We start from the raw sequence: 19,604 nt of genomic DNA, 5'->3' as shown, positions 1-19,604 counted from the left end.
TTGTCTGTATTTTGATTGTCCCGACTGAATACTTCTTAAAGCCGCCAGTGAATCTGAGGACACAACTGCTGTCTTAATCTGTGTCTCTTCCAACCAATGTAAAGCTATAACAATAGCAATCAACTCTGTAGTGAATACAGATAAGTAGTCTGGTGTTCTATTTGCAAGAATTACTTCCTGTTATGATATGACTGTTGCTATTCCTGTGGTTTTAGATTCTGGATCTTTTGAACCCTCTGTATAAGTTTTGCCTTGGCTTCTATACTCTTTGATATTATCAAACACTACCCCGATCAGGCATAACATTATGTCCACTGACAGGTGAAGTGAATAACACTGATTATCTCTTCATCACGGCACCTGTTAGTGGGTATATTAGGCAGCAAGTGAATATTTTGTCCTCAAAGTTAATGTGTTCGAAGCAGGAAAAACGGGCAAATGTTGAGCGAGTTTGACAGGGACCAAATATTGATGGCTAGATGACTGGGTCAGAGCATCTCCAAAACTGCAGCTCTTGTGGGGTGTTCCCAGTCCGCAGGGGTCAGTATCAAAAGTGGTCCAAGGAAGGAAAAGTGGTGAATTGGCGACAGGGTCGTGATGTCTTGATATAGTCAACTAGTATGCCACAGTGTTTTTTAAGTGCTGCACTGTCAATATTTTCTTTTCAATGCATTACATTTTTCAATTAATAAAGACTGAATTTTTTCCAAGATAATTAACCAGTCATAAGTGCAGAGTACGCCGGTTAACCGGTTTGGGGTCAGTAATTATTTGAATTTTTAAATTATTATTATTAATTGTTTTAAAGAAATGATTACTTTTATTCAGCAAGGACACATTAAATTGATCAAAAGTGACAGTAAATACATTTATAATGTTACAAAAACCATTTCAAATAAATGCTATTCTTTTGAACTTTCTATCCCTGAAAAAGTGTCATGGTTTTTTACAAAAATATTAGGCAGCACAATTTAAGAAGAAATGTTCCTTGAGCAGCAAATCAGCATATTAGAATGATTTCTGAAGGATCATGTGACACTGAAGACTGGAGTAATGATGCTGAAAATTCAGCTTTGCATCACAGGTATAAATTGCATTTTAAAAATATATGAAATAATTACTTTTTACTGTATTTCCAACCAAATAAATGCAGCCTCTGAGAGCATACGATACTTCATTTCGACCCCAAATTTTTGAATGGTAATGTATGCCTAAAATATTCAAATAAAATTTTAGTTTCAAACAAATCAATAAAGCTTCTTTAGTTCTAGCCATTACAGTGAATGATCAGAGTTCCTCTTTCACCGCAGCCTTCTGTTCATTCACATACTTCTGTCTCCGTTCCTCCTCCTGCGGCATATACACAAGCACAGCATGAGTGTGCACAATAAATAATTCAATAAAACAATCCATGCCTATTAATGCGAGAGGGAAATATCTTACCTTGGCTTTGTCCTTCATGGCTTTTTCAATCTCTTTTTTCATAAATGTTATTATAGGTTTCAGCTTCCTCTTGCCAGAATATGGCACTACCTGGCAAACATTTTAGTATGAGGATTATAAAATATTAATGATAAGTCATGGATGGTCCTAAACCACACAATATACAACTAATTTCTAAGACTAACAATAACATGGCTATCCTGAATATGGATCAATTTTAAATCTGAGACATGTGAGAACAGTTGGTTGTAAGAGACTGCTTACCCTCTCTGAATAAACAGCGGGAAATAATTTGATCGATGGGTTTTTTTCTCCAAGATGAAGGTTTACATCGTTGGCCATAATGTCAATTTTGGCAACGATAACATCATCTTTTTCACTAAAATGTTCAGCTAGCTCCTCCCACAGTGGAAACAGAGCACGACTTTCACTGCTCCACTGTGCATCTATTGAAATATACAGTGTTCATATGTTCAAAATGCTCATGTTTAACATGTTTTTACTCGTATCTTGATATATCTGGAAATGTCAGAATACAGAGGTGTAATCATACTCCAATTTCATTTACAAATGTTTGATTAACACTGAAATACAAAACTACAGCCAACTGTTAGTGCAGACACACAAACCTATGATATTAAGTTGAAGCGTTCTAACATTTGAGGTACTTACAGAACAAGACAATGACATTATTATTATGGTTAAAAGCCACTTTTTCAAAGTTCATCCCAACCAGCTCTTTCACTGGCTGCGTGTCCCAGTTTTCAGGAATTGGCTCACTTTGCAGCTTAGGCTATAAAACACAAATTATACAGACCGTTTGAGTTCAATACATTATATGTGACCCTGGACCACAAAACCAGTCTTAAGTCGCTGGGGTATATTTGTAGCAATAGCCAAAAATACATTGTATGGGTCAAAATTATCCATTTTTATTTTATGCCAAAAATCATTAGGATATTAAGTAAAGTTCATGTTCCATGAAGGTATTTAGTGAATTTCCTACCGTAAATATATCAAAACTTAATTTTTTTATTAGTAATATGCATAGCTAATAACTTCATTTGGACAACTTTAAAGGTGATTTTCTCGATATTTAGATTTTTTTGCACCCTCAGATTCCAGATTTTCAAATAATTGTATCTCGCCCAAATATTGTCCTATCGTAACAAACCATACATCAATGGAAAGCTGATTTATTTATCTTTCAGATTTTGAAAACTTGACACTTATGACTGGTTTTGTGGTCCAGGGTCACATATATTATACACTCAAAAAAAAAATGCTGGGTAAAATATGGACGAACCCAGCGATTGGGTTGTGTTATAATGCAAGTATAAAAAGATAAAAATGCACTCGTTTCATTTATCTCTCTATACTCACCTTAGCTTTCCCATCCAGGTAACTCAGACAGAACTCTAAAAGAGTGTGCGCGTCAAACTGATCAGATGGCAGCTGGTATTGAACGTTGTCTGATAGATTGACCATACGGACCTGAGGAGCCTCTTCTGACCTCACACGAAAATACTCCATAACACGGCCATTCCGTGACTCACTCACATCTATCATCACAAACAGAACCTAACCAGAGAGTTTAAGAAAAACAATATCATAGTAGTTATCTACAGTATTTCTATTGTTGACATTAATGTGTATCATCATTTTATGTGGTTTATGTCCAAGTAAGCCAATTGGGCACTGACCTTCCCTCTGAGCTTTCCTGCAGTGCTTTTAAAAGCATGGTATATCTCTTCGAATCCTTTGTCGGTCTTATTAATAAACAGAAGAAAATGGTCCAACACCTCTGAGTTCAGGATCTTAGATGCTGTCTGGAAGGAACCCATAAAGGAAAGAGGTTTGTTTATTTTTATACATCTACTATGTCATAATGCCTATATATTAAAATATACATAAATAAGTTTACCATGCCATTGTATTCGGTCACAAGCTCCATCTCATACAGTCTGATAAATTGAACAAGATCTTTCTTCACTGTGCTGCTTCCCATCTCAAACTGCTTGTCAGGTTTAGACTAAAGAAAATTATGTACATGGATGAGACAATTTATGATGTGCTGTAAAAAGGCGGCAACTTATTGTTTTTTTTAGTACATTTTAGTAATATGTGCATGGGCGGAAATTTCTAAGTAAAATTCTTACCTTCCTGATGAGAAGAACAGTATCTCCACTGATCTCATACTTGCTGAAGATCTCATCATGTCCTGTTACTCCAAAGGGCAGGTCAGCAATATCAGCGGCTGTTTCATAAAACACTTTCACTATGCCTTCCTCAAGATCCTGTAGTGTATAAAGAACGACGAGCATCATTACCAGCGGGTAATACAACAATTTAAAAAAAAACTTCTTTGTGTTACATGTCCTTCATTTGAACCGATCCTTTTGAAATTATTTGATCAAATTTGCAAAACATTTTTCGAGATGTTTGAATGCATTAAAAATACTTAGCTATTATAATTCCAGAAATTATTCTTTTACAATATTTTTTATCAAATTCGCAAGACATGTGCAAAGATGTTCTAATGCTTTAAAAAAAAATCTTAAGTTGTGACTGAATCCTTCATTTCAACTGATTCTTTTAAAATAATAAAATTTGCTAAATATTTGTAATGATGTTTAAATGCTTGCTTTGAAAAAATCTTTCGTTATGGGTGAATCTTGAATGAATAATTGATTTCAACAATTTCTTTTAAAATAATGTAATCAAATTTGCTAAACATTCTTAATTATGTTTTAACGCTTTAAAAAATCTTTAGTTATGGCTGAATCATGAATGAATCCTTCGTTTCAACTGATTCTTGAAAATAATTGCTAAAAATATGCAAAACATTCATAATGATGTTTTAATGCTTTAAAACCTTTAGTTATGACTGAATTTTGAATGAATAATTAATTGCAACAGATTCTGTTAAACTAATTTAATTAAATTTGCAAAACATTCATAATGACGTTTTAATGCTTTAAAAAATCTTTAATTATGGCTGAATCAAGAGTGAATCCTTCATTTCAGCTGATTCCTTTAAAATAATTTGATCAAATTTGCAAAACAAATGCATATCACTGCTGTAAGAGAAAAAAAGCTCTCTTTCTTTCATTTTTTTTGACAAGGATAATCACTGAAAAGCATGATAAATAAGATTTCATTAATTCGTTTTTTTTAATTGGCAACTATTTTATATTGGCACTTTAAAACATAAATAATTATTTAAATGAAAAACTACTGAACAACAGGTCAACAAAGCATCTTTAGTTACGGCTGAATCATGAATGTATCCATTTCAACTGAAATAATTTGATCAATTTTACAAAACTACAGCAAATCATTCCACTGTAAGAAACAAAAAACATTATAAATAGCAGTATTTAACTAAAGTATATTTTTTATGACAAAAATAAAACATGATGCCTTGCCTTACAGGACTTCTGCAAACACTTGACTATGACTCAAATTAATCTATGAAGCTGAAAATAATTGGGTAAAAAGACAGATTCACTAAAATAAATTCCCAAGTTACCTTAAATAATCCCAGCACAACAAGCTCATCTCCACCTATAAATTTTTCCAGCTGTGTGAGATGACTAATAATGTCAGCACTCGGCCCTCTTCTTCTTTTAAGCCATGTTAGGATGGAGGCGGAGCTCTTAAGAACTGGGGGTGGAGTCACACAACAAACATTATGGAATACTGATCCTAAAAGGGACACATCCCTATATTTTAGTTTGGAAATGCACAAGGGTCAGTGCACATATTTCAACATTACCAGGACAGTACACTGGGTTGTTCTTGTCTCCAGACAGGTACAGCCGTAGTGATGGTATTATTGTGATGTTAAGGGATGCAGCAAGATCTTTTTCCTTTTTCACATCCACTCCTCCCAGTCTCACATCAGATTCTGCTTCCTTCAACGTACCGGCTGCTTCCCTAAACTCAAGGATGGAGCCAAGGGACTGGCCAGAAAGAGGCGCATCTACAGCAGGTACAACAAAAATCCTTAACAGTTTACTCCTTGTTGCAAATACACACCATAAAATGTACAAAAGAGCATTTTGTCGTAGTCCCAGATGTGCCGACTCTAATTTGCTTTCCAGTTTACTTCGGATCTGTCGTCTTTATACACTTATGTGTCCTCATTAGTAAGTAAAGAGTCATTCATCAGACACTTTTATCCAAAGCAACAAACAACCCCCCTTAAGTTAAATGATTGGCTCAAAGGCACAATGGTGATAGTTCATGGTTCATTTCTTGTTGAGATCAAACCAGCAACTTTCAATTACCAGGCCTGAGATTCAAGCAGAACACCACGCCACCATTATTCATCTGGAGTAGGTTTGTTTCTTTTCATGTTAATCTCTGGGAAACAATCGGAGGGGTCTTAATAAAGAAAAACAAGCATTGCATTTACAAAAAAAAAAAAAAAAAAGTAGCCTACTGATATACTTCAAGTTGAAGTATTGATTTGTCACCTCATGGAGCTGGATTTATGACAGGAAAGCCATAAAAACACATGCAAGAAGATATACTTACAGAAATGGACCAATAGCTGGTTGTGCCGTTTAAGAGCTCGTTCGAAATTGCTTTTTGTCAGCACTAGAACGTCTTTGTCCTCGAGGATTGCATCGGAATCGCTCTCCGCCAGAGCTTTGTGTAAACACACGCACAAACTCAGGCACAGCGTAACGTACACTTTCATACTGCCTTCAGAAGCTGAAACAGACTCTCTGACCTTTGAGTGTGTGAGAATGTATGAAGCGCTACGTTAAAAGGCGTGTATCTATAGGTGATATCAGCATGTACTTTGGCAATGGACCGTTTACAGCCAATACGAAGAGAGATAAAAGTCTAACAGTCTGAGGGTGACGCAGAGAACAATAGCTTCTTGTGCTTTGCGCACAAATCCCTGTAGTAGGCTACACATGGCAAAGGTGTCACACTAAAGTTTGAACTCCATTAAGACTGTAAACTCAAACATCAGTAACCTAGACAAACCTGTGAAAAGAGGTCACTCTTCCTTAAAAGTCAGTGTTTGCTGTATTTTAGAAATCGTTTTGTTTCAGTATCAGACATACAGCTGAGGCATTTAGACATTACCATTTAACATTAAAGTCATTCTGTGTGAAATAAAGGGGGTAAGAGATTTCTGGAACCTGTAATGCTGCCTTGTCGGATTTGTTGACCTTGCTTTAGGCCTATGTCTGTTACTGTTCACATCTGAATAAACGACACATTACTACTAACCGCAGACTCGTAAATCTAAATTCTGTATTCTAAAATAGCCTATCCATAGTGAATTATTAAGTTTTAGTATTTCAAACTAAATTTAAAATACTAAACCTTTAGTTCAGCTCAATTTGTCGCAGTGGGCAGATTAGCATTTAAATGCTACTTGACTGAAAAAGCAGATTTTTCTAAGAGTCTTTATCATATTTAAGTAAGGATTCATTTATCTGATTAGATTCTCGGAAATGCATTAAACATCTGCTTTGGTCAGAGTATCAGTTGTCTTTAAAGTTTTCATTATAATTTTTCAGGTTGCTTTTGTTAAAGTGTTGCAACTAGTGTATAATTCCAGAACAGCTGTACATGTAATGTTTAGATATATACTGCACCACTTTAAAAGTAATAACATGGTAAAAACAGTATACAGCTATCAGATCAAATAAAGTTGTTCAGCATCTCACAATTTCTTCAGCAGAGGTCACATACTGTATAGAGGCAATTAAACAACAGCAATTTAACATCAGTTTTGCTGAACTTTTTTCCAACTTTGCATAGGCTTGACAAGACAGTATTCACTCTCAACATTCATATGCACAAAAATGCAGAGGGAAAAAAAAGGCTGCAAAACAAAAACAAAAAAAATCTGACCGTCAACACTAGAATATTTTAGGAAACTTTATTTCCACGTTATACCTTCAAATATTTTTTCAAAGTCATTTTTCAATATGTTCAAAAACAAAAGCGAGTGCATGTTCTCTACATATATTGCAGCATTACTCAATAACTCGGCCACTGTACTTAAACAGCCCTGAGATCATTACACTGGCATCATTTTCATTACCCAGTCCAACAACAACAAAACAAGAAAAAGTGCAGTCTCTGGCTTTGACTACTACAACAGATTCTGAGCTCCTTTACAGTTTCATTGCAAACATGTATTTGATAACACTGTAGTGTGGAAACACACACCACTTGGAATTGAATATTGTTCATTTCATTTCATAAATAAGTTAGGATTGTGGATCTTCACTGGTAGATCATCTCTGAGAGAGAGAAATGGCAATTAAGAAGGTATATGAATACAGAAGAATTTACTCAAGTATCCGCCTTAGATGTTGAAAGTAAGTGCATTACAAGTGCATATCACTGCACTGAGGTCACATGGCTGGTCATATTCAAATTATAATCAATACTGTGAAAAACAAAAGACTTCGATTATAGTCCTTATGTCCATTCTCAATAAGCGTGTTTTTTTCTCTCCAAATAAACATTCGTTTTGAAAGAGATTTGATTCTAAAATATACAAAAGAAATGTCTCCTAATCTGCTCTTTTAAATTAGAATTCAAATCCATGTTCAGTCACATCAGCTCCGTCTTCATAATCTTACGAAAAGTAGCAAATTTTGCTTTAGGTAACAGCCATTTCATTCTAATGGCCATTAATGTAGTTTTCTCCGAGCGTTTAGACCATCTGTGTGGATCTGGCTTGCATCTGTCATAAAAACAAAATGTTATTTTATCTCTCAAAATAACACTAATGTGATTGTTCAGTGTAATGCTGGCTTAATTTAACCAATCAACATGAAACGACACTCATGACCCATTTTACTTCCATAATTTGACAATTACTTCATGACAGAATATTTCATAATTGAAAATATGGCAGGGCTTAAATTAACTTAAATGAATTTATCTATTTGAAAAATGAATAAGGCACAGTAAAACCAGGAACATGTATTACACAAGTTATTCAAATGTATTGCAAGTAAATGGAGTCCATTTGGATTTCATGTTGATTTTAAAACACTACAAAACTAGAACAATGACATCATACAGTCTAGTTTATGATGTCAAAAAACTAAAATGAAATGAATGGTTTATTATTAAACCAATTTGTGTACCTTTGTATGCGTCAACTATAACATCAAAAAATGTCATTGTTATTATTTACTACAGTACTCCCCACTAATATTGGCACCCTTGGTAAATATGAGCAAAGGTGGCTGTGAAAATAAATCTGCATTGTTTATCCTTTTAATCTTTCATTAAAATAAAAAATAAAAATACACAAACTTGTAACTTATCATTGAACTAAAGCAATTGAAAGTGGGCAGAAAATCTCATTGTGAAATAAATGCTTTCTCTAGTTCATGTTGGGCACAATTATTGGCACCCAATTATTGCAATGACCTTTTCCCAAGATAACAGCTCTGAGTTTTCTCCTATAATGCCTGATGAGGTTAGAGAACACCTGACAAGAGATCAGAGACCATTCCTTCATCCAGGATCACTCCAGACTCTTTAGATTCACAGCTCCATGTTGGTGCTGCTTCTCTTCAGTTCACCACTCATTTTCTACAGGGTTCAGGTCTGAGGACTGGGACAGGCATGGTAAAAGATTCATTTTGTGCTCAGTGACCTATTTTTATGTTGATTTTGATGCTTGTTTTGGATTAGTATCCTGATAGAAGATCCAACCATGGCCCATTATAAGATTTCTAACAGAGCAGTCAGCTTTTGATTTTTTTTATCTGTTGGTAAGTGATAGAATCCATGATGCTATGCATCTGAACAAGATGTCCAGGACCTCCAGCAGAAAAACAGGCCCACAACATTAAAGATCCAGCAGTATATTTAACCAATGGCGTACTTTTTATCCCTATTTGTACTAAACCCATCTGGTGGGTTTGCTGGCAAAAAGTCCTTTTTTTTTTTAAAGTTTCATCTGACCATAGACACCAGTCCTGTTTGAAGTTCCAGTCGTGTCTGATAACTGAATATGCTGGAGTTTGTTTTTGGATGAGCTAGGAGAATTTTCCTTGAAACCCTCCCGAATAACATGTGGTGATGTAGGGGCTGTTTGACAATTTATTTTATGGTTTTCTGACCCCAAGACTCAACTATTTTCTGCAGTTCTCCAGCTGTGATCCTTGGAGAGTCTCACCCAAACTCTCCTTCTCACCGTGCATTAGGACGATATAGACACACGTCCTCTTCCAGGCAGATTTGCAACATCTTTAGTTGATTGGAACTTCTTAATTATTGCCCTGATGGTGGAAATGGGGATTTTCAATGCTTTAGCTATTTTCTTACAGCCACTTTCTATCAACAACATTGTTCTACACATCAGAACTATATTCTTTGGTTTTGTCCTTGTGATAGATGATTAAAGTAATTTGGCATTTGTGTTCCTCATATTTATAATCGTGTGGAACAGAAAGTCAATTTCATGCTCCTAGTCGCCCTGGAGTGCTAAAAAAAAAAAAATTATTTTACTCATAAGAATTTCTAGGGTGCCAATAATTGTGGACAACATTCATCTACGCACTTCAATGAAAGTTCAGAATTTTTGAGAATTTTTTTGAATGAAAGATCAACACTGCAGATTTATTTTCACAGCCACCTTTACTCATATTTATCAAGGGTGCCAATATTAGTGGAGGGCACTGTATATGAAACACTAAAGATGATCAGCTAAACTAAAACTCAGACTCATGCATTACTGGTCACACTTCAAAGATAGTTAAAAAGATAAACTCAAAACAGTCAGCTAAAGAAAAAGCAGGACCAAAAAAAAAAAAAAAACAAACAACAAAAAAAAAAGATACATAAAGCAAGCAAACATCAAAACAAGAGCTGCACAATATTGGAAAAACTGACATTAAAACATTTATTTTATTTATTTTTTGGAAAAATCTGAAAAATGTATTAAGATTGTTATGAATAAAATATTAAAATGAGAAATGTTGTAATAATAATAATACTGTAAAATATACTTTAAAAGTGTTTTATTTTGATCGTTTTTGTTTCAATATATTGTGCAGCCCTAATTAAGATGAACACGAACAATGTGAGGGCATTTCAACTGTCCCTATGGGCTTTCCCAAAGGTGTGTAAATTTACCTAAACCAAAGAGCCATGGTGTTAAAGAATGAAGAGGAGCAGGAGAAGAAACAGGGACAGACAGAAGATGAAGCGTGCTAGAGCACAGCATGGAGTTACCTGAAATAGGAAAGAGAGGAGGAGGAAGAAGAAAACACCAGCATGACAAATGTAACATTACAGCGATGGAGCAAAGTGCTTTAAACATCACACAAGAGTTGTGCTTCAACTCATCCATTCTATCCACTGCACACAAAGACAAGAGTACAAAATCTTTGGTGTATATGAGACCATGAGAATTCATGAGAATTTATTAAGCCCCTGTATGTAGTTAAAGGTGAAGTGTGTCATTTTGAAATGCTAGAATAGTTCCAGAATCAATTGCTTTGTGCAGTAATTGGAGCATAAATAACACACTCTACCTTTAAACAAACGGAGATGATGCTTACCAAGTTCCATGGTTATTTTCAGGATCAATATCTGCTCACCGTGTGCGAGACCATGCTGGAAAGTTCCAGTTGCTGGGCCAGGAAAAACAGCTCCTTTACAGGCTTGAGGCTGTCCAGGGAGTTTGGTGCCAGGGCTGAGCCCAGGGAACGGGAGAGCATGCAGGGGGGCAAAGCTCGGTAAAACACCCGGCTGTACTGTGGTGGGGTAGGAGGATGGAAGGAGTGATAGAGAAGGAGTGGGAAGCGCTGGGTTTCCACAGGAGATCTCACCAGCGGCCTGAAACACAAGCAAAGAAAAATATAAGTGTTATTCAGTCCAACTATAATGTTTTAAAAACAAATCCTTTCCCTCTTAGGCTCCAAAGTAATTGACTTAACCTTTTGTTATACATAATAAAATATGCATTAAATTGAACAAAACTGACAGTAAAGACATTTAAAATGAGTTACATAAGATTTTCAATACATTTTGTTCTTTTGAACTTTCAATTCATTAAAAAGAATTAAAAAAGAAAAACAAAAATATTAAGCAGCACTGTTTTCAACATTGATAATAATAAGTAATGTACCGTGAGCAAGAAATCAGCATTTTAGAATGATTTCTGAAGAATTGTGACACTGAAGACTGGAGTAATGATGCTGAAAATTGCAGAAAATTACACTTTAAGATATAGAAGATATATTAAAATAGTTTTTTTTTTGTAATAATAAATATATATTTTATTATTATTATTATTATTATTATTATTATTACTACTACAAAGTGGCATTACAACTAAAAAAGATAATATCCCACATTGGACACAATAATATTTAGATTAAATATTTAGGATTTAGGAAGGATTTTTATGATACCACAAATGATATGATCTACATCTAAGCAGCAACCAATGTGTGTCTTTTTGCATTTTTCTTTTAAATGACTTACTGCTGCCATGGAAACCGGTGTGTCACCCACTGAGGTTGTAGTGAGCAGCCTGGCCACTCCCTGCACCACCGATGGACAGTCACCCTCAGCACCATCTGGCGGCGCCACCAACGTCAGTTTTGGGGTCGCTCTCTCTCCAGTCTGGAGCCGCTTTGAATCTGAATCCATAACAGACCTGGTCCACACCATCTGGACTGATCCAGCTCCAGCTCCCTCTGCGGTCACTGGACTTCTCTGAGTGCTGGTATGATGGTTCTCAATCTTGTTACCTTCCTTGTGGTTCTGATTAGATGGATGGGCGGAGAAGGTGGCAGAGGTTTGTGTGTTTGATGGCGTTTTGGCAGTGGTGCTCAGCGTGGCTTCAGGTTGCATGCTCACAGGTACACTCAGGCGCTTGCGTTTCAGTGCTGGTGGGCCCTGAATTTCTGGGTTATTCTTACTGTCCTCAAGGGCGGCGCTGACCTGTGCATTCAACATTGGAAAGAGCAAGGTTTAGGATCAGACTTCCACCTATATTTTCCTAAAGAATGCAACATGCAAGACTCTACCCCATGACTGGGAACTGGGCAGTTTTTTTCTGATTTACCTTTTTTAGTTTTGTCGTACCTATTGGCTTCTTCCTTGCCCTGTAAAAATGAAGAAAAAGGGTAATTTATTAACATGAACTCTGGTTAGGTTTAAAGTATTTAACTAGGAAGGTTCCATATGTTAATTTGTCTTTTCGGATAACAGAGTTAGAAAAAATAATGAATAATTTTCTTCAGAAAGGTTGAATAACATAGTATCTAGGAATTGTGTAGTAATGTAGAATCACACTTACACAACACCAGTGATGTGGCCATGTGCTTTTCGGGTTTCTATAAGCAGAATCCTATTAAGAACAGGACAGAAATTTATAAATTATTAATAACGATTTTCCCAAAGCAAGGTTTCATGCCTATTAATGCCTGAACACTGATGGTTGAGTTTTTTTTCTTTTTGTTTGCTTGTCTGATAAGCAAAAGATCTGATTTTTAATGCAGTTTTTAATGCATTCAATTTATCAAAAGTGACAGTAAAGACATTAGACAAATGCTGTTCATTTAAACTTTCTATTCACAGAATCCTGAAAACAAAAATGTATGATGGTTTCCACAAAAATATTAGGCAGCACAACTGTTTTTAACATTAATAATAATAAGAAACGATTCTTGAGCAGCAAATCAGCATAGAATGATTTCTGAAGGATCATGTGACACTGAAGTAATGATGCTGAGAACTCAGCTTTTCAGTGTTTGAGCAACAGTCTTGAATTACTTGTCACCTGCAAATGTAAATGATGAACAACTTGGCCCTAGAGATTTCACTTATGTCCAAAATTTCAGAGTATTAATAATTTGCTTTGTATACCTGGATTGCATCCATCCTTTAGGCCAAAGTGGTTTAACATCAGCCTCTAGGAATGCTTTTAGATACTCTTCCAAACTAGAGCATGTGGGCGACTCCGAATCATAAATTATCATCTTCAAATTGACAATCTCAAAGAGCAACTCCCTGTAAAAGTCCATACAGTGATATTTGTTTATACTGATGATCAGTGCTTACATAACTGAAAAACACTTTATTTTACAAGATCTGGTATTCATTAAATTCAAAGATTTTGTAATGTGAATGTTCAGCATTTACTAGTAGCAATCAAGAGAGCTTTAATAATCATGCATTGCACACACACACACACACGAGAGACCCGACCTGATCTCTTCATTCCATCTGAACCTCTTGCGAGGCCCAAACACTCGTTTTCCACTCCTCTCCTCTTCTTCCTCATCAGAGCCATCAATCACCCTCTCTTTCTCAGCCTCGAGTCTTAAAACGCGAAAAGAACATACAAATCAAACTGAAGTTGCATTCTAATAGAAAACCACAAACCAATTAAAAAGTCAGTAAAAATACAGTGATACAGTGAAAGTGATCGAGGTTTTGCGCATTCAAAATGACTGATTACTTGGCAGCTCTGGCTTCAGAGTGAGCTTGGCAGTGATTCTGGAAACGGGTGATCTGTTCTGGCATGGACCTGGCAACCGCATTCTCCAGCTTCTTCAGCAGCTCCTGCAGCTGTTCATCCTGATAAAACACATAACCAGCACATTGAGCTTACAGCGACATTAAACTGGATTTCAGTTTCACACACTACCATTTAAATGTTTAGGGTTGGTTTTGAAAGTAGTCTCTGGAAAGTAGTCTCTTGCTCACCAAGGCTATATTTCTTTAATCAAAAATAATGACAGTACTATATTGAAATAACATTACAATTTAAAACAACTTTTCTATTTGAAATTAAAATATATATAATTTGTAATTTACTTCTGTGATGCAAAGCTGTTTTTCAGCATAATTACTCCAGTTTTCAGAGTCACGTGATCCTTCAGAAATCAGAATTCCTTCCAAATTCTAATATGCTGATTTTCTGCTTGAGAAACATTTCTTGTTATTATCGATTTTGAAAACAGCTTAATATTTTTTTTTTTTGTACTTTTGTACAGTCACTTTTCAATTCAATGCATCCTTGCAAACTAAAAGTATTAATTTCTAAAAAAAAACATTTTTTTTTTACCTCAAACCTTTGAACAGTACATTTTAAAATCTTTTAAAAATCTATTATAAAATTGTAATTGTAATTATGATCAAAGATAAAGATTTTGGAATAACTTGCACTGATGAATGATGTAGAATAAGACCAGGAACAAGAAAGGAATTAAGAAAGTAAGTGGAGTCATGTCACAATGCTTGAAGGGTCATGCAGTTTTGTAAGTTCACAGACCTGTTGTAGACCGTGGAGTTTTTTGGCTCTTTTAACCAGAGTGCCTTTGCTACAGGACAGCTGTGATGCCAAGTATGAGAAGATTCTGGAGCGCACTTTCCCACTAAGCTGTTTAGAGTTCATCTCCACACTGATCATACAGAAAGACACAAAGAGAAAGAATCAATATAAGATAGTACATTGGCTTAAAATACAAAGTAAGCTTTGCAAAATGTTACATAATAAATGTAATGTAACGTACTCTAGTAGAACACTGTTAAGTTCTGAAGACAAAATCTCCATCTTGTTTTGTCCTTCAATTTTCTTAACAGCCTAAAGAACAAAATAAGTAATGCATGAAAATAAGTAGCATATTCCTGCAAACTCTCCGTTATAGTTGTAAGAGCAAATAACACCTGGGAAAGTTCCTTAATGTGTTGCTCTAATGTAGGTGGCAGACCATCGGGAAGTAATGTGGTGTGTTTCTCAGTGACGGACACTACCAGAGCCTCTCCGTTATCTTCCAGGCTTGGAGAGCAGACGTTCTGCGGCTCCCCCAAGAGTCTATCCAAGTCAAAGTCTTGCTCTGCTGCTTTGACCGCCTGAAGGAGGTCATCTGCACTGGCAGAACCAATGAGTGTGAGAAGAGGGTCAGCTGATATGGGCGGTTCTTGAACCTCAGCTTGAATGGTGTCATTGAGAGCATGCGAATCTCTCTCTCTAGCGTTGAATATCTGCAGCTGCTGAAGCTTTTCCTTGTGGAACTTCTTCAGCATCTTATCGATACTTAGCGGCTTCTTGTTTTTCTTCTTCTTCTTTGCAGAGGATTTGTCTGGTGGGGTGCTGAGAAGAAGGAAAACGCAAACAATGAGGGTATTTAAGAAAGAATCAATGAAAACTATGATTATTCCTAAAAGATGATTAATGTTTTCTTGAGAGTAGTAAACATTGTAATCCATCCAGCAGCAAAAACCTCTTTCTGGGTTCCTCCTCTTCCTTTCTAGCAAGCATGTCTTCCACTTTCTTTTTCTTCCCAATCTTCTTGTCTTTTCCTTGCTTAAGCTTTCGTTTCTGAGAAAGGAATCAGACCAAATGTATGGTGACAAATGAATATATTCATGTCTTAATCTCTTGTATACAGCTGAAGATAACTGTACAGACAAACTGGCACTGCCATTTTTGCAAGAAAGGACACACCTTAGGTTTAAAACCACTGTCCTCGAAATCGTTCTCGTTCTCCTCTCCCTCGTCAGAGGCTGGCCGGAACTGCAGAGTTCCAGAGTTGATGTAGAAGCCTCCGTATCTGGTGGTGAGACAAGCTGGGACAAGCTCATCATACTGCGGCATGCAGAGAAAATAAGACTTGAGCAAAACATTCATGTGTTCTATAAAGGGAATAATTTGACAATGGGGATGTTATATCATCTGGCCTAAACTTACAGCCTCAGAGTTGTCAATGAATGAATCAGATTCATCGTAACCAAAGCCCATATCCACCAGATCCTGTAACCTGTCTTTTTTTCTTTTGCCAGCTCCACCCTAAACAAGAAAATGGTGGATATTAATGTATAGCTTTAAGCACAAATCACTAAATTTTACATTTTATACTTAATCCTGTTGAATCACACCATATGCGTATACAAGTGCAGTGACTTTGGAAATGTACTTTGTCTCCACAGCACTAACATGATAAAGCTAGAAATATAACAGAATTCACACTCACATATTTTGCTTCAAACTTTTTTGCAAGCGCCTCCAGTTCATCTCTCTCCTTGTCCTCATCTAATGTTTGTGGTTTCTTTTTCTCAGTGGTTTCCTTATAATGAGAAAACAAGACCGATTTTCATAAATCCACCAGAACTGGTTTAATCATCAAGGACTTGTACACTCTCAGAAATAAAGGTACAAAAGCTGTCACTGGGGCGGTACCTTTTCAAAAGGTACATGTTTGTACCTAAAGGGTCCATTTTGGTACCTTAAAGGTACATATTAGTACTTAAAGTGTACATATTTGAACCTAATAGGTACAAAAGTGTACCTTTTGAAAAGGTACCGCCCCAGTGACAGCTTTTGTACCTTTATTTCTGAGAGTGTAGGCAAATTGACTAAACTTGAAAAACAAAAAAACCAGTTTAACTGAACAATCCTAAAATACACATTTCAGTTGCTGAATTCACAGTTAGATAAGGATATATAGGCCTACATATTAAAATGTTATTTAATTCTAAATGCAAACAACAAGGTAGATGCTTATACTTTGACACCACTGCTAACACTTCTGGATCAAAAGCAATTTTCCAAGTAAGTATTTAACTTGTTACTATTTCCCCACAAAATTAAAAAAAAAAAAAAGTTTTGATTTGAAAATTATTAAATGCAAGCTCAAAGCATTTATATTTTGCAGTATTTTTTTGTTCTTGCATGCTTGCAATGCCTAAAAATCATGATTTCCATAACAAGTGAAATTCATAAAATACATCAGTGTCAATGCTTGTTTACTTTTGCGCTGATCAAATCCGGGTAGCTAAACTCCGGGCAGCGTTGCTCGTCCGACTGGAAGAGTTTTAATTCCACTCTTGTTGCAGGATGCGGAGGTGGCGATCCAACCGCAGGCGCCGGTGCAGGTAAACCCTGTTTGACAGGCTGGTCACTGGCATTGGGGACGGTGGGAAGAGGGAAGCGTACATTGCTTGAGAGTGCGGTGAGATGAATTCTTCTTGGAGCGGCCATTGCTCAGACCAACAGCAACACTCCGCGATTCTTCCCGAACAGGTGCACGTTTGGTTGATTAATTATGAACCTGTGAAGCCAATTGAACTAAGTGTTACTTTCCGTCCTTAAAAGGGACATGAGCGCACGCAACGTTTACCCCATGCACCTGGAGGCCTGCACTTGACAATTTGCACGTTTCGACTGACAAAACCTTTTCAGGTCTAGAGTAACGACGAAGGAAGTAACTAAATAACGTTTTGGTTGCTGTTATTTATTGTAGAGTAGGCTATTTTTCTTTTTTTACATGACGCAAAATATCAATAACGTGTTTTGAAAACGAAACTTGACCAAACGTGTTTTTGAAATGATTAAAAAGCATAGTGAGAATACAAAAACAAACAACCACGTTACAGTAGGCTACATTTGTGTTTTGTTTTGTTTTGTTTTTTTGACATGTGCCAACATCAGCTACCAAAAATGTAACATACGTAAATTGCTTAACTGAAGAAAGCCACTTATTTTTTTATTTTATTTATTTTTATTTTTACCTCAAACTATCAACAGCTTCTTCAAATTAACTCTCATATGAAAGTAGGTGTTAGCCCACAATACAGGTACGATCCAAGTCTTAAAAAAAGCGCTGATATTACTAATAATATGTTTTTGGTAGGTATAACTTTAAAACTTGTTGTGACCTATTATTCTATACTTCTCCCCCTGTTTATTTGGTAAACTCTTTACTTTGAAAGATGTAGGCCTGTGGCAAAACATTTTATAACGACGTAGGCTAGCTACTATGTACGTTAGCCTAATAACGTACCAGATTAAAATAGTGAGGTTTTTTAAAACGTCGCAGAAAATATAGTAGGCTATCATATTGACAATGTACGATAAAAACGTTAGCACAAAATATTTACGACTTCATACATTTTAGAGCATATATAGTACTGGGGCGATAACGGTGTATATATATATATAACGTTATATGTATATGTGTGTGTGTGTTTTACAAAATGTCTTCTGGAACCGGTTTGGGAAACTACTGATTGATACGCTGCATCTGTAGAAAAAGCTATAAATAAAACATACCACGGATGTTTATCCATGTCATGTAATGGTGAATCGTTGATATGCTGTCTTGAATGGCATGTTTTGATGAAGTCTCCAACGGCCAATCTCTTCGAAAGCGTTCGTTTCATTCTATCTCCGCGGCCCTCGGTGGCTCGCGCAGCCGTTCTCACGCCGATAGTCGAATACTCTCCATAAAGCATTCGCTTCAGTTATCATGGCGATGGAGAATTGTCGTTTTCAGATGCAAAGCGCAAATAGGAGATAGTCGGTTTGTATCTCCAATATGGTCGATGGTTCACCTTGGATCACAAGCCTTTGTGTTCGATGTAGTATTGACGATCAATTATATTAGTAGCGATGCATTTTTACTAGAGAAATTTCATCACTGATATATGGACACCTACAACTATTTCCAAAATCACCGTTCACTGCTCTCATTGGACGGAACACTGCCTAGTCAGTCTAGTCGTCATCATCCCGCGCCTGAATTTTTCATTAGGAAATGAACAGTGTATTGTTACATTTATCATTTTGTCTCACGTTTTTATTGTGGTTAAACTAGTGTATACTAACAGGTGAGATTGGAGAGCGATATCCTACTAGTAGACTAAGTTTATGAAATCCTCCTTTTCTCATTTGCCATATCTCCATTATAAATCTCGTAACCAACACTGCATCACGTAATGCTCTTAACCTAACATTAGCTTAATTGTAGGCTACTTGGATTTATATAATGGCCGCAGTGCCATCGTGCAAAAGCAACACAGTGGCGCTGTCCATGGTGCTGAATGGATGCTGTCAGTTTATGTAGGCCACTGAAGTTAAGACATTCACCACTAAATGGGCTACTTAACGGATAAGTCTGTTAAATGAATGCACTGCAAGTATAAGGATATGCACTGCAATATAAACTGTGTTTGAAGTGGTTATGGTCTAAGATGCTGTTTCACTCGAACAAAAGCGGTCTATCTTTAAATATTCTAATTTTACGATTTGAAGAGTATGAAAAACCCTTAAATTAATACATTTAATAATCCATTACATATTAAGTTATTAAATATTCATTTTTATAAATATTTGTATCATGTAAAAAATGGTTCAATTT

General features: G+C 36.0%; 2 protein-coding genes across 8 annotated transcripts; both read right to left on the bottom strand.

The window, feature by feature from the left end:
• Positions 1–11: 11 nt before the first annotated feature.
• zgc:136472 (uncharacterized protein LOC678514 homolog) lies at positions 12–7,161 on the bottom strand. Of its 2 annotated transcripts, none has more exons than XR_009270272.1 (11): positions 5,986–7,161; positions 5,222–5,428; positions 4,976–5,109; positions 3,603–3,740; positions 3,368–3,475; positions 3,147–3,272; positions 2,827–3,024; positions 2,116–2,236; positions 1,708–1,889; positions 1,444–1,529; positions 12–1,350 (listed from the first exon to the last, which is right to left on the bottom strand). XR_009270272.1 is itself a non-coding variant. In XM_058770779.1 (11 exons), exons 1-11 carry the CDS (start codon positions 6,149–6,151, stop codon positions 1,288–1,290), a joined length of 1,533 nt encoding a protein of 510 aa, XP_058626762.1. In that variant the 5' UTR covers positions 6,152–7,161; the 3' UTR covers positions 12–1,287. The 2 variants fall into 2 exon arrangements, 1 of the variants encoding a protein (XP_058626762.1); XM_058770779.1 differs by having other exon boundaries at positions 1,444–1,533.
• A 191-nt stretch (positions 7,162–7,352) lies between these two features.
• On the bottom strand, positions 7,353–18,926 carry ubn1 (ubinuclein 1). 6 transcript variants are annotated; one of them, XM_058770729.1, is made up of 18 exons: positions 18,518–18,925; positions 17,216–17,516; positions 16,440–16,532; positions 16,157–16,255; positions 15,914–16,078; positions 15,690–15,787; positions 15,133–15,559; positions 14,979–15,049; positions 14,738–14,867; positions 13,922–14,040; positions 13,669–13,782; positions 13,327–13,470; positions 12,758–12,808; positions 12,524–12,563; positions 11,938–12,399; positions 11,010–11,286; positions 10,582–10,680; positions 7,353–8,170 (listed from the first exon to the last, which is right to left on the bottom strand). In XM_058770729.1, exons 2-18 carry the CDS (start codon positions 17,444–17,446, stop codon positions 8,118–8,120), a joined length of 2,673 nt encoding a protein of 890 aa, XP_058626712.1. In that variant the 5' UTR covers positions 17,447–17,516; positions 18,518–18,925; the 3' UTR covers positions 7,353–8,117. The 6 variants fall into 6 exon arrangements, with proteins under 6 accessions (XP_058626712.1, XP_058626731.1, XP_058626722.1 ...); XM_058770748.1 differs by having other exon boundaries at positions 7,354–8,170; positions 11,049–11,286; XM_058770739.1 differs by having other exon boundaries at positions 7,355–8,170; positions 15,914–16,054; positions 18,518–18,924.
• Positions 18,927–19,604: the final 678 nt, after the last annotated feature.

This window comes from Onychostoma macrolepis, chromosome 01, assembly GCF_012432095.1.
Source record: "Onychostoma macrolepis isolate SWU-2019 chromosome 01, ASM1243209v1, whole genome shotgun sequence".
Classification (NCBI taxonomy): domain Eukaryota; kingdom Metazoa; phylum Chordata; class Actinopteri; order Cypriniformes; family Cyprinidae; genus Onychostoma; species Onychostoma macrolepis.
Note: the sequence above shows the minus strand (reverse complement) of the source record. Positions and strands in the feature narration are given on the sequence as shown.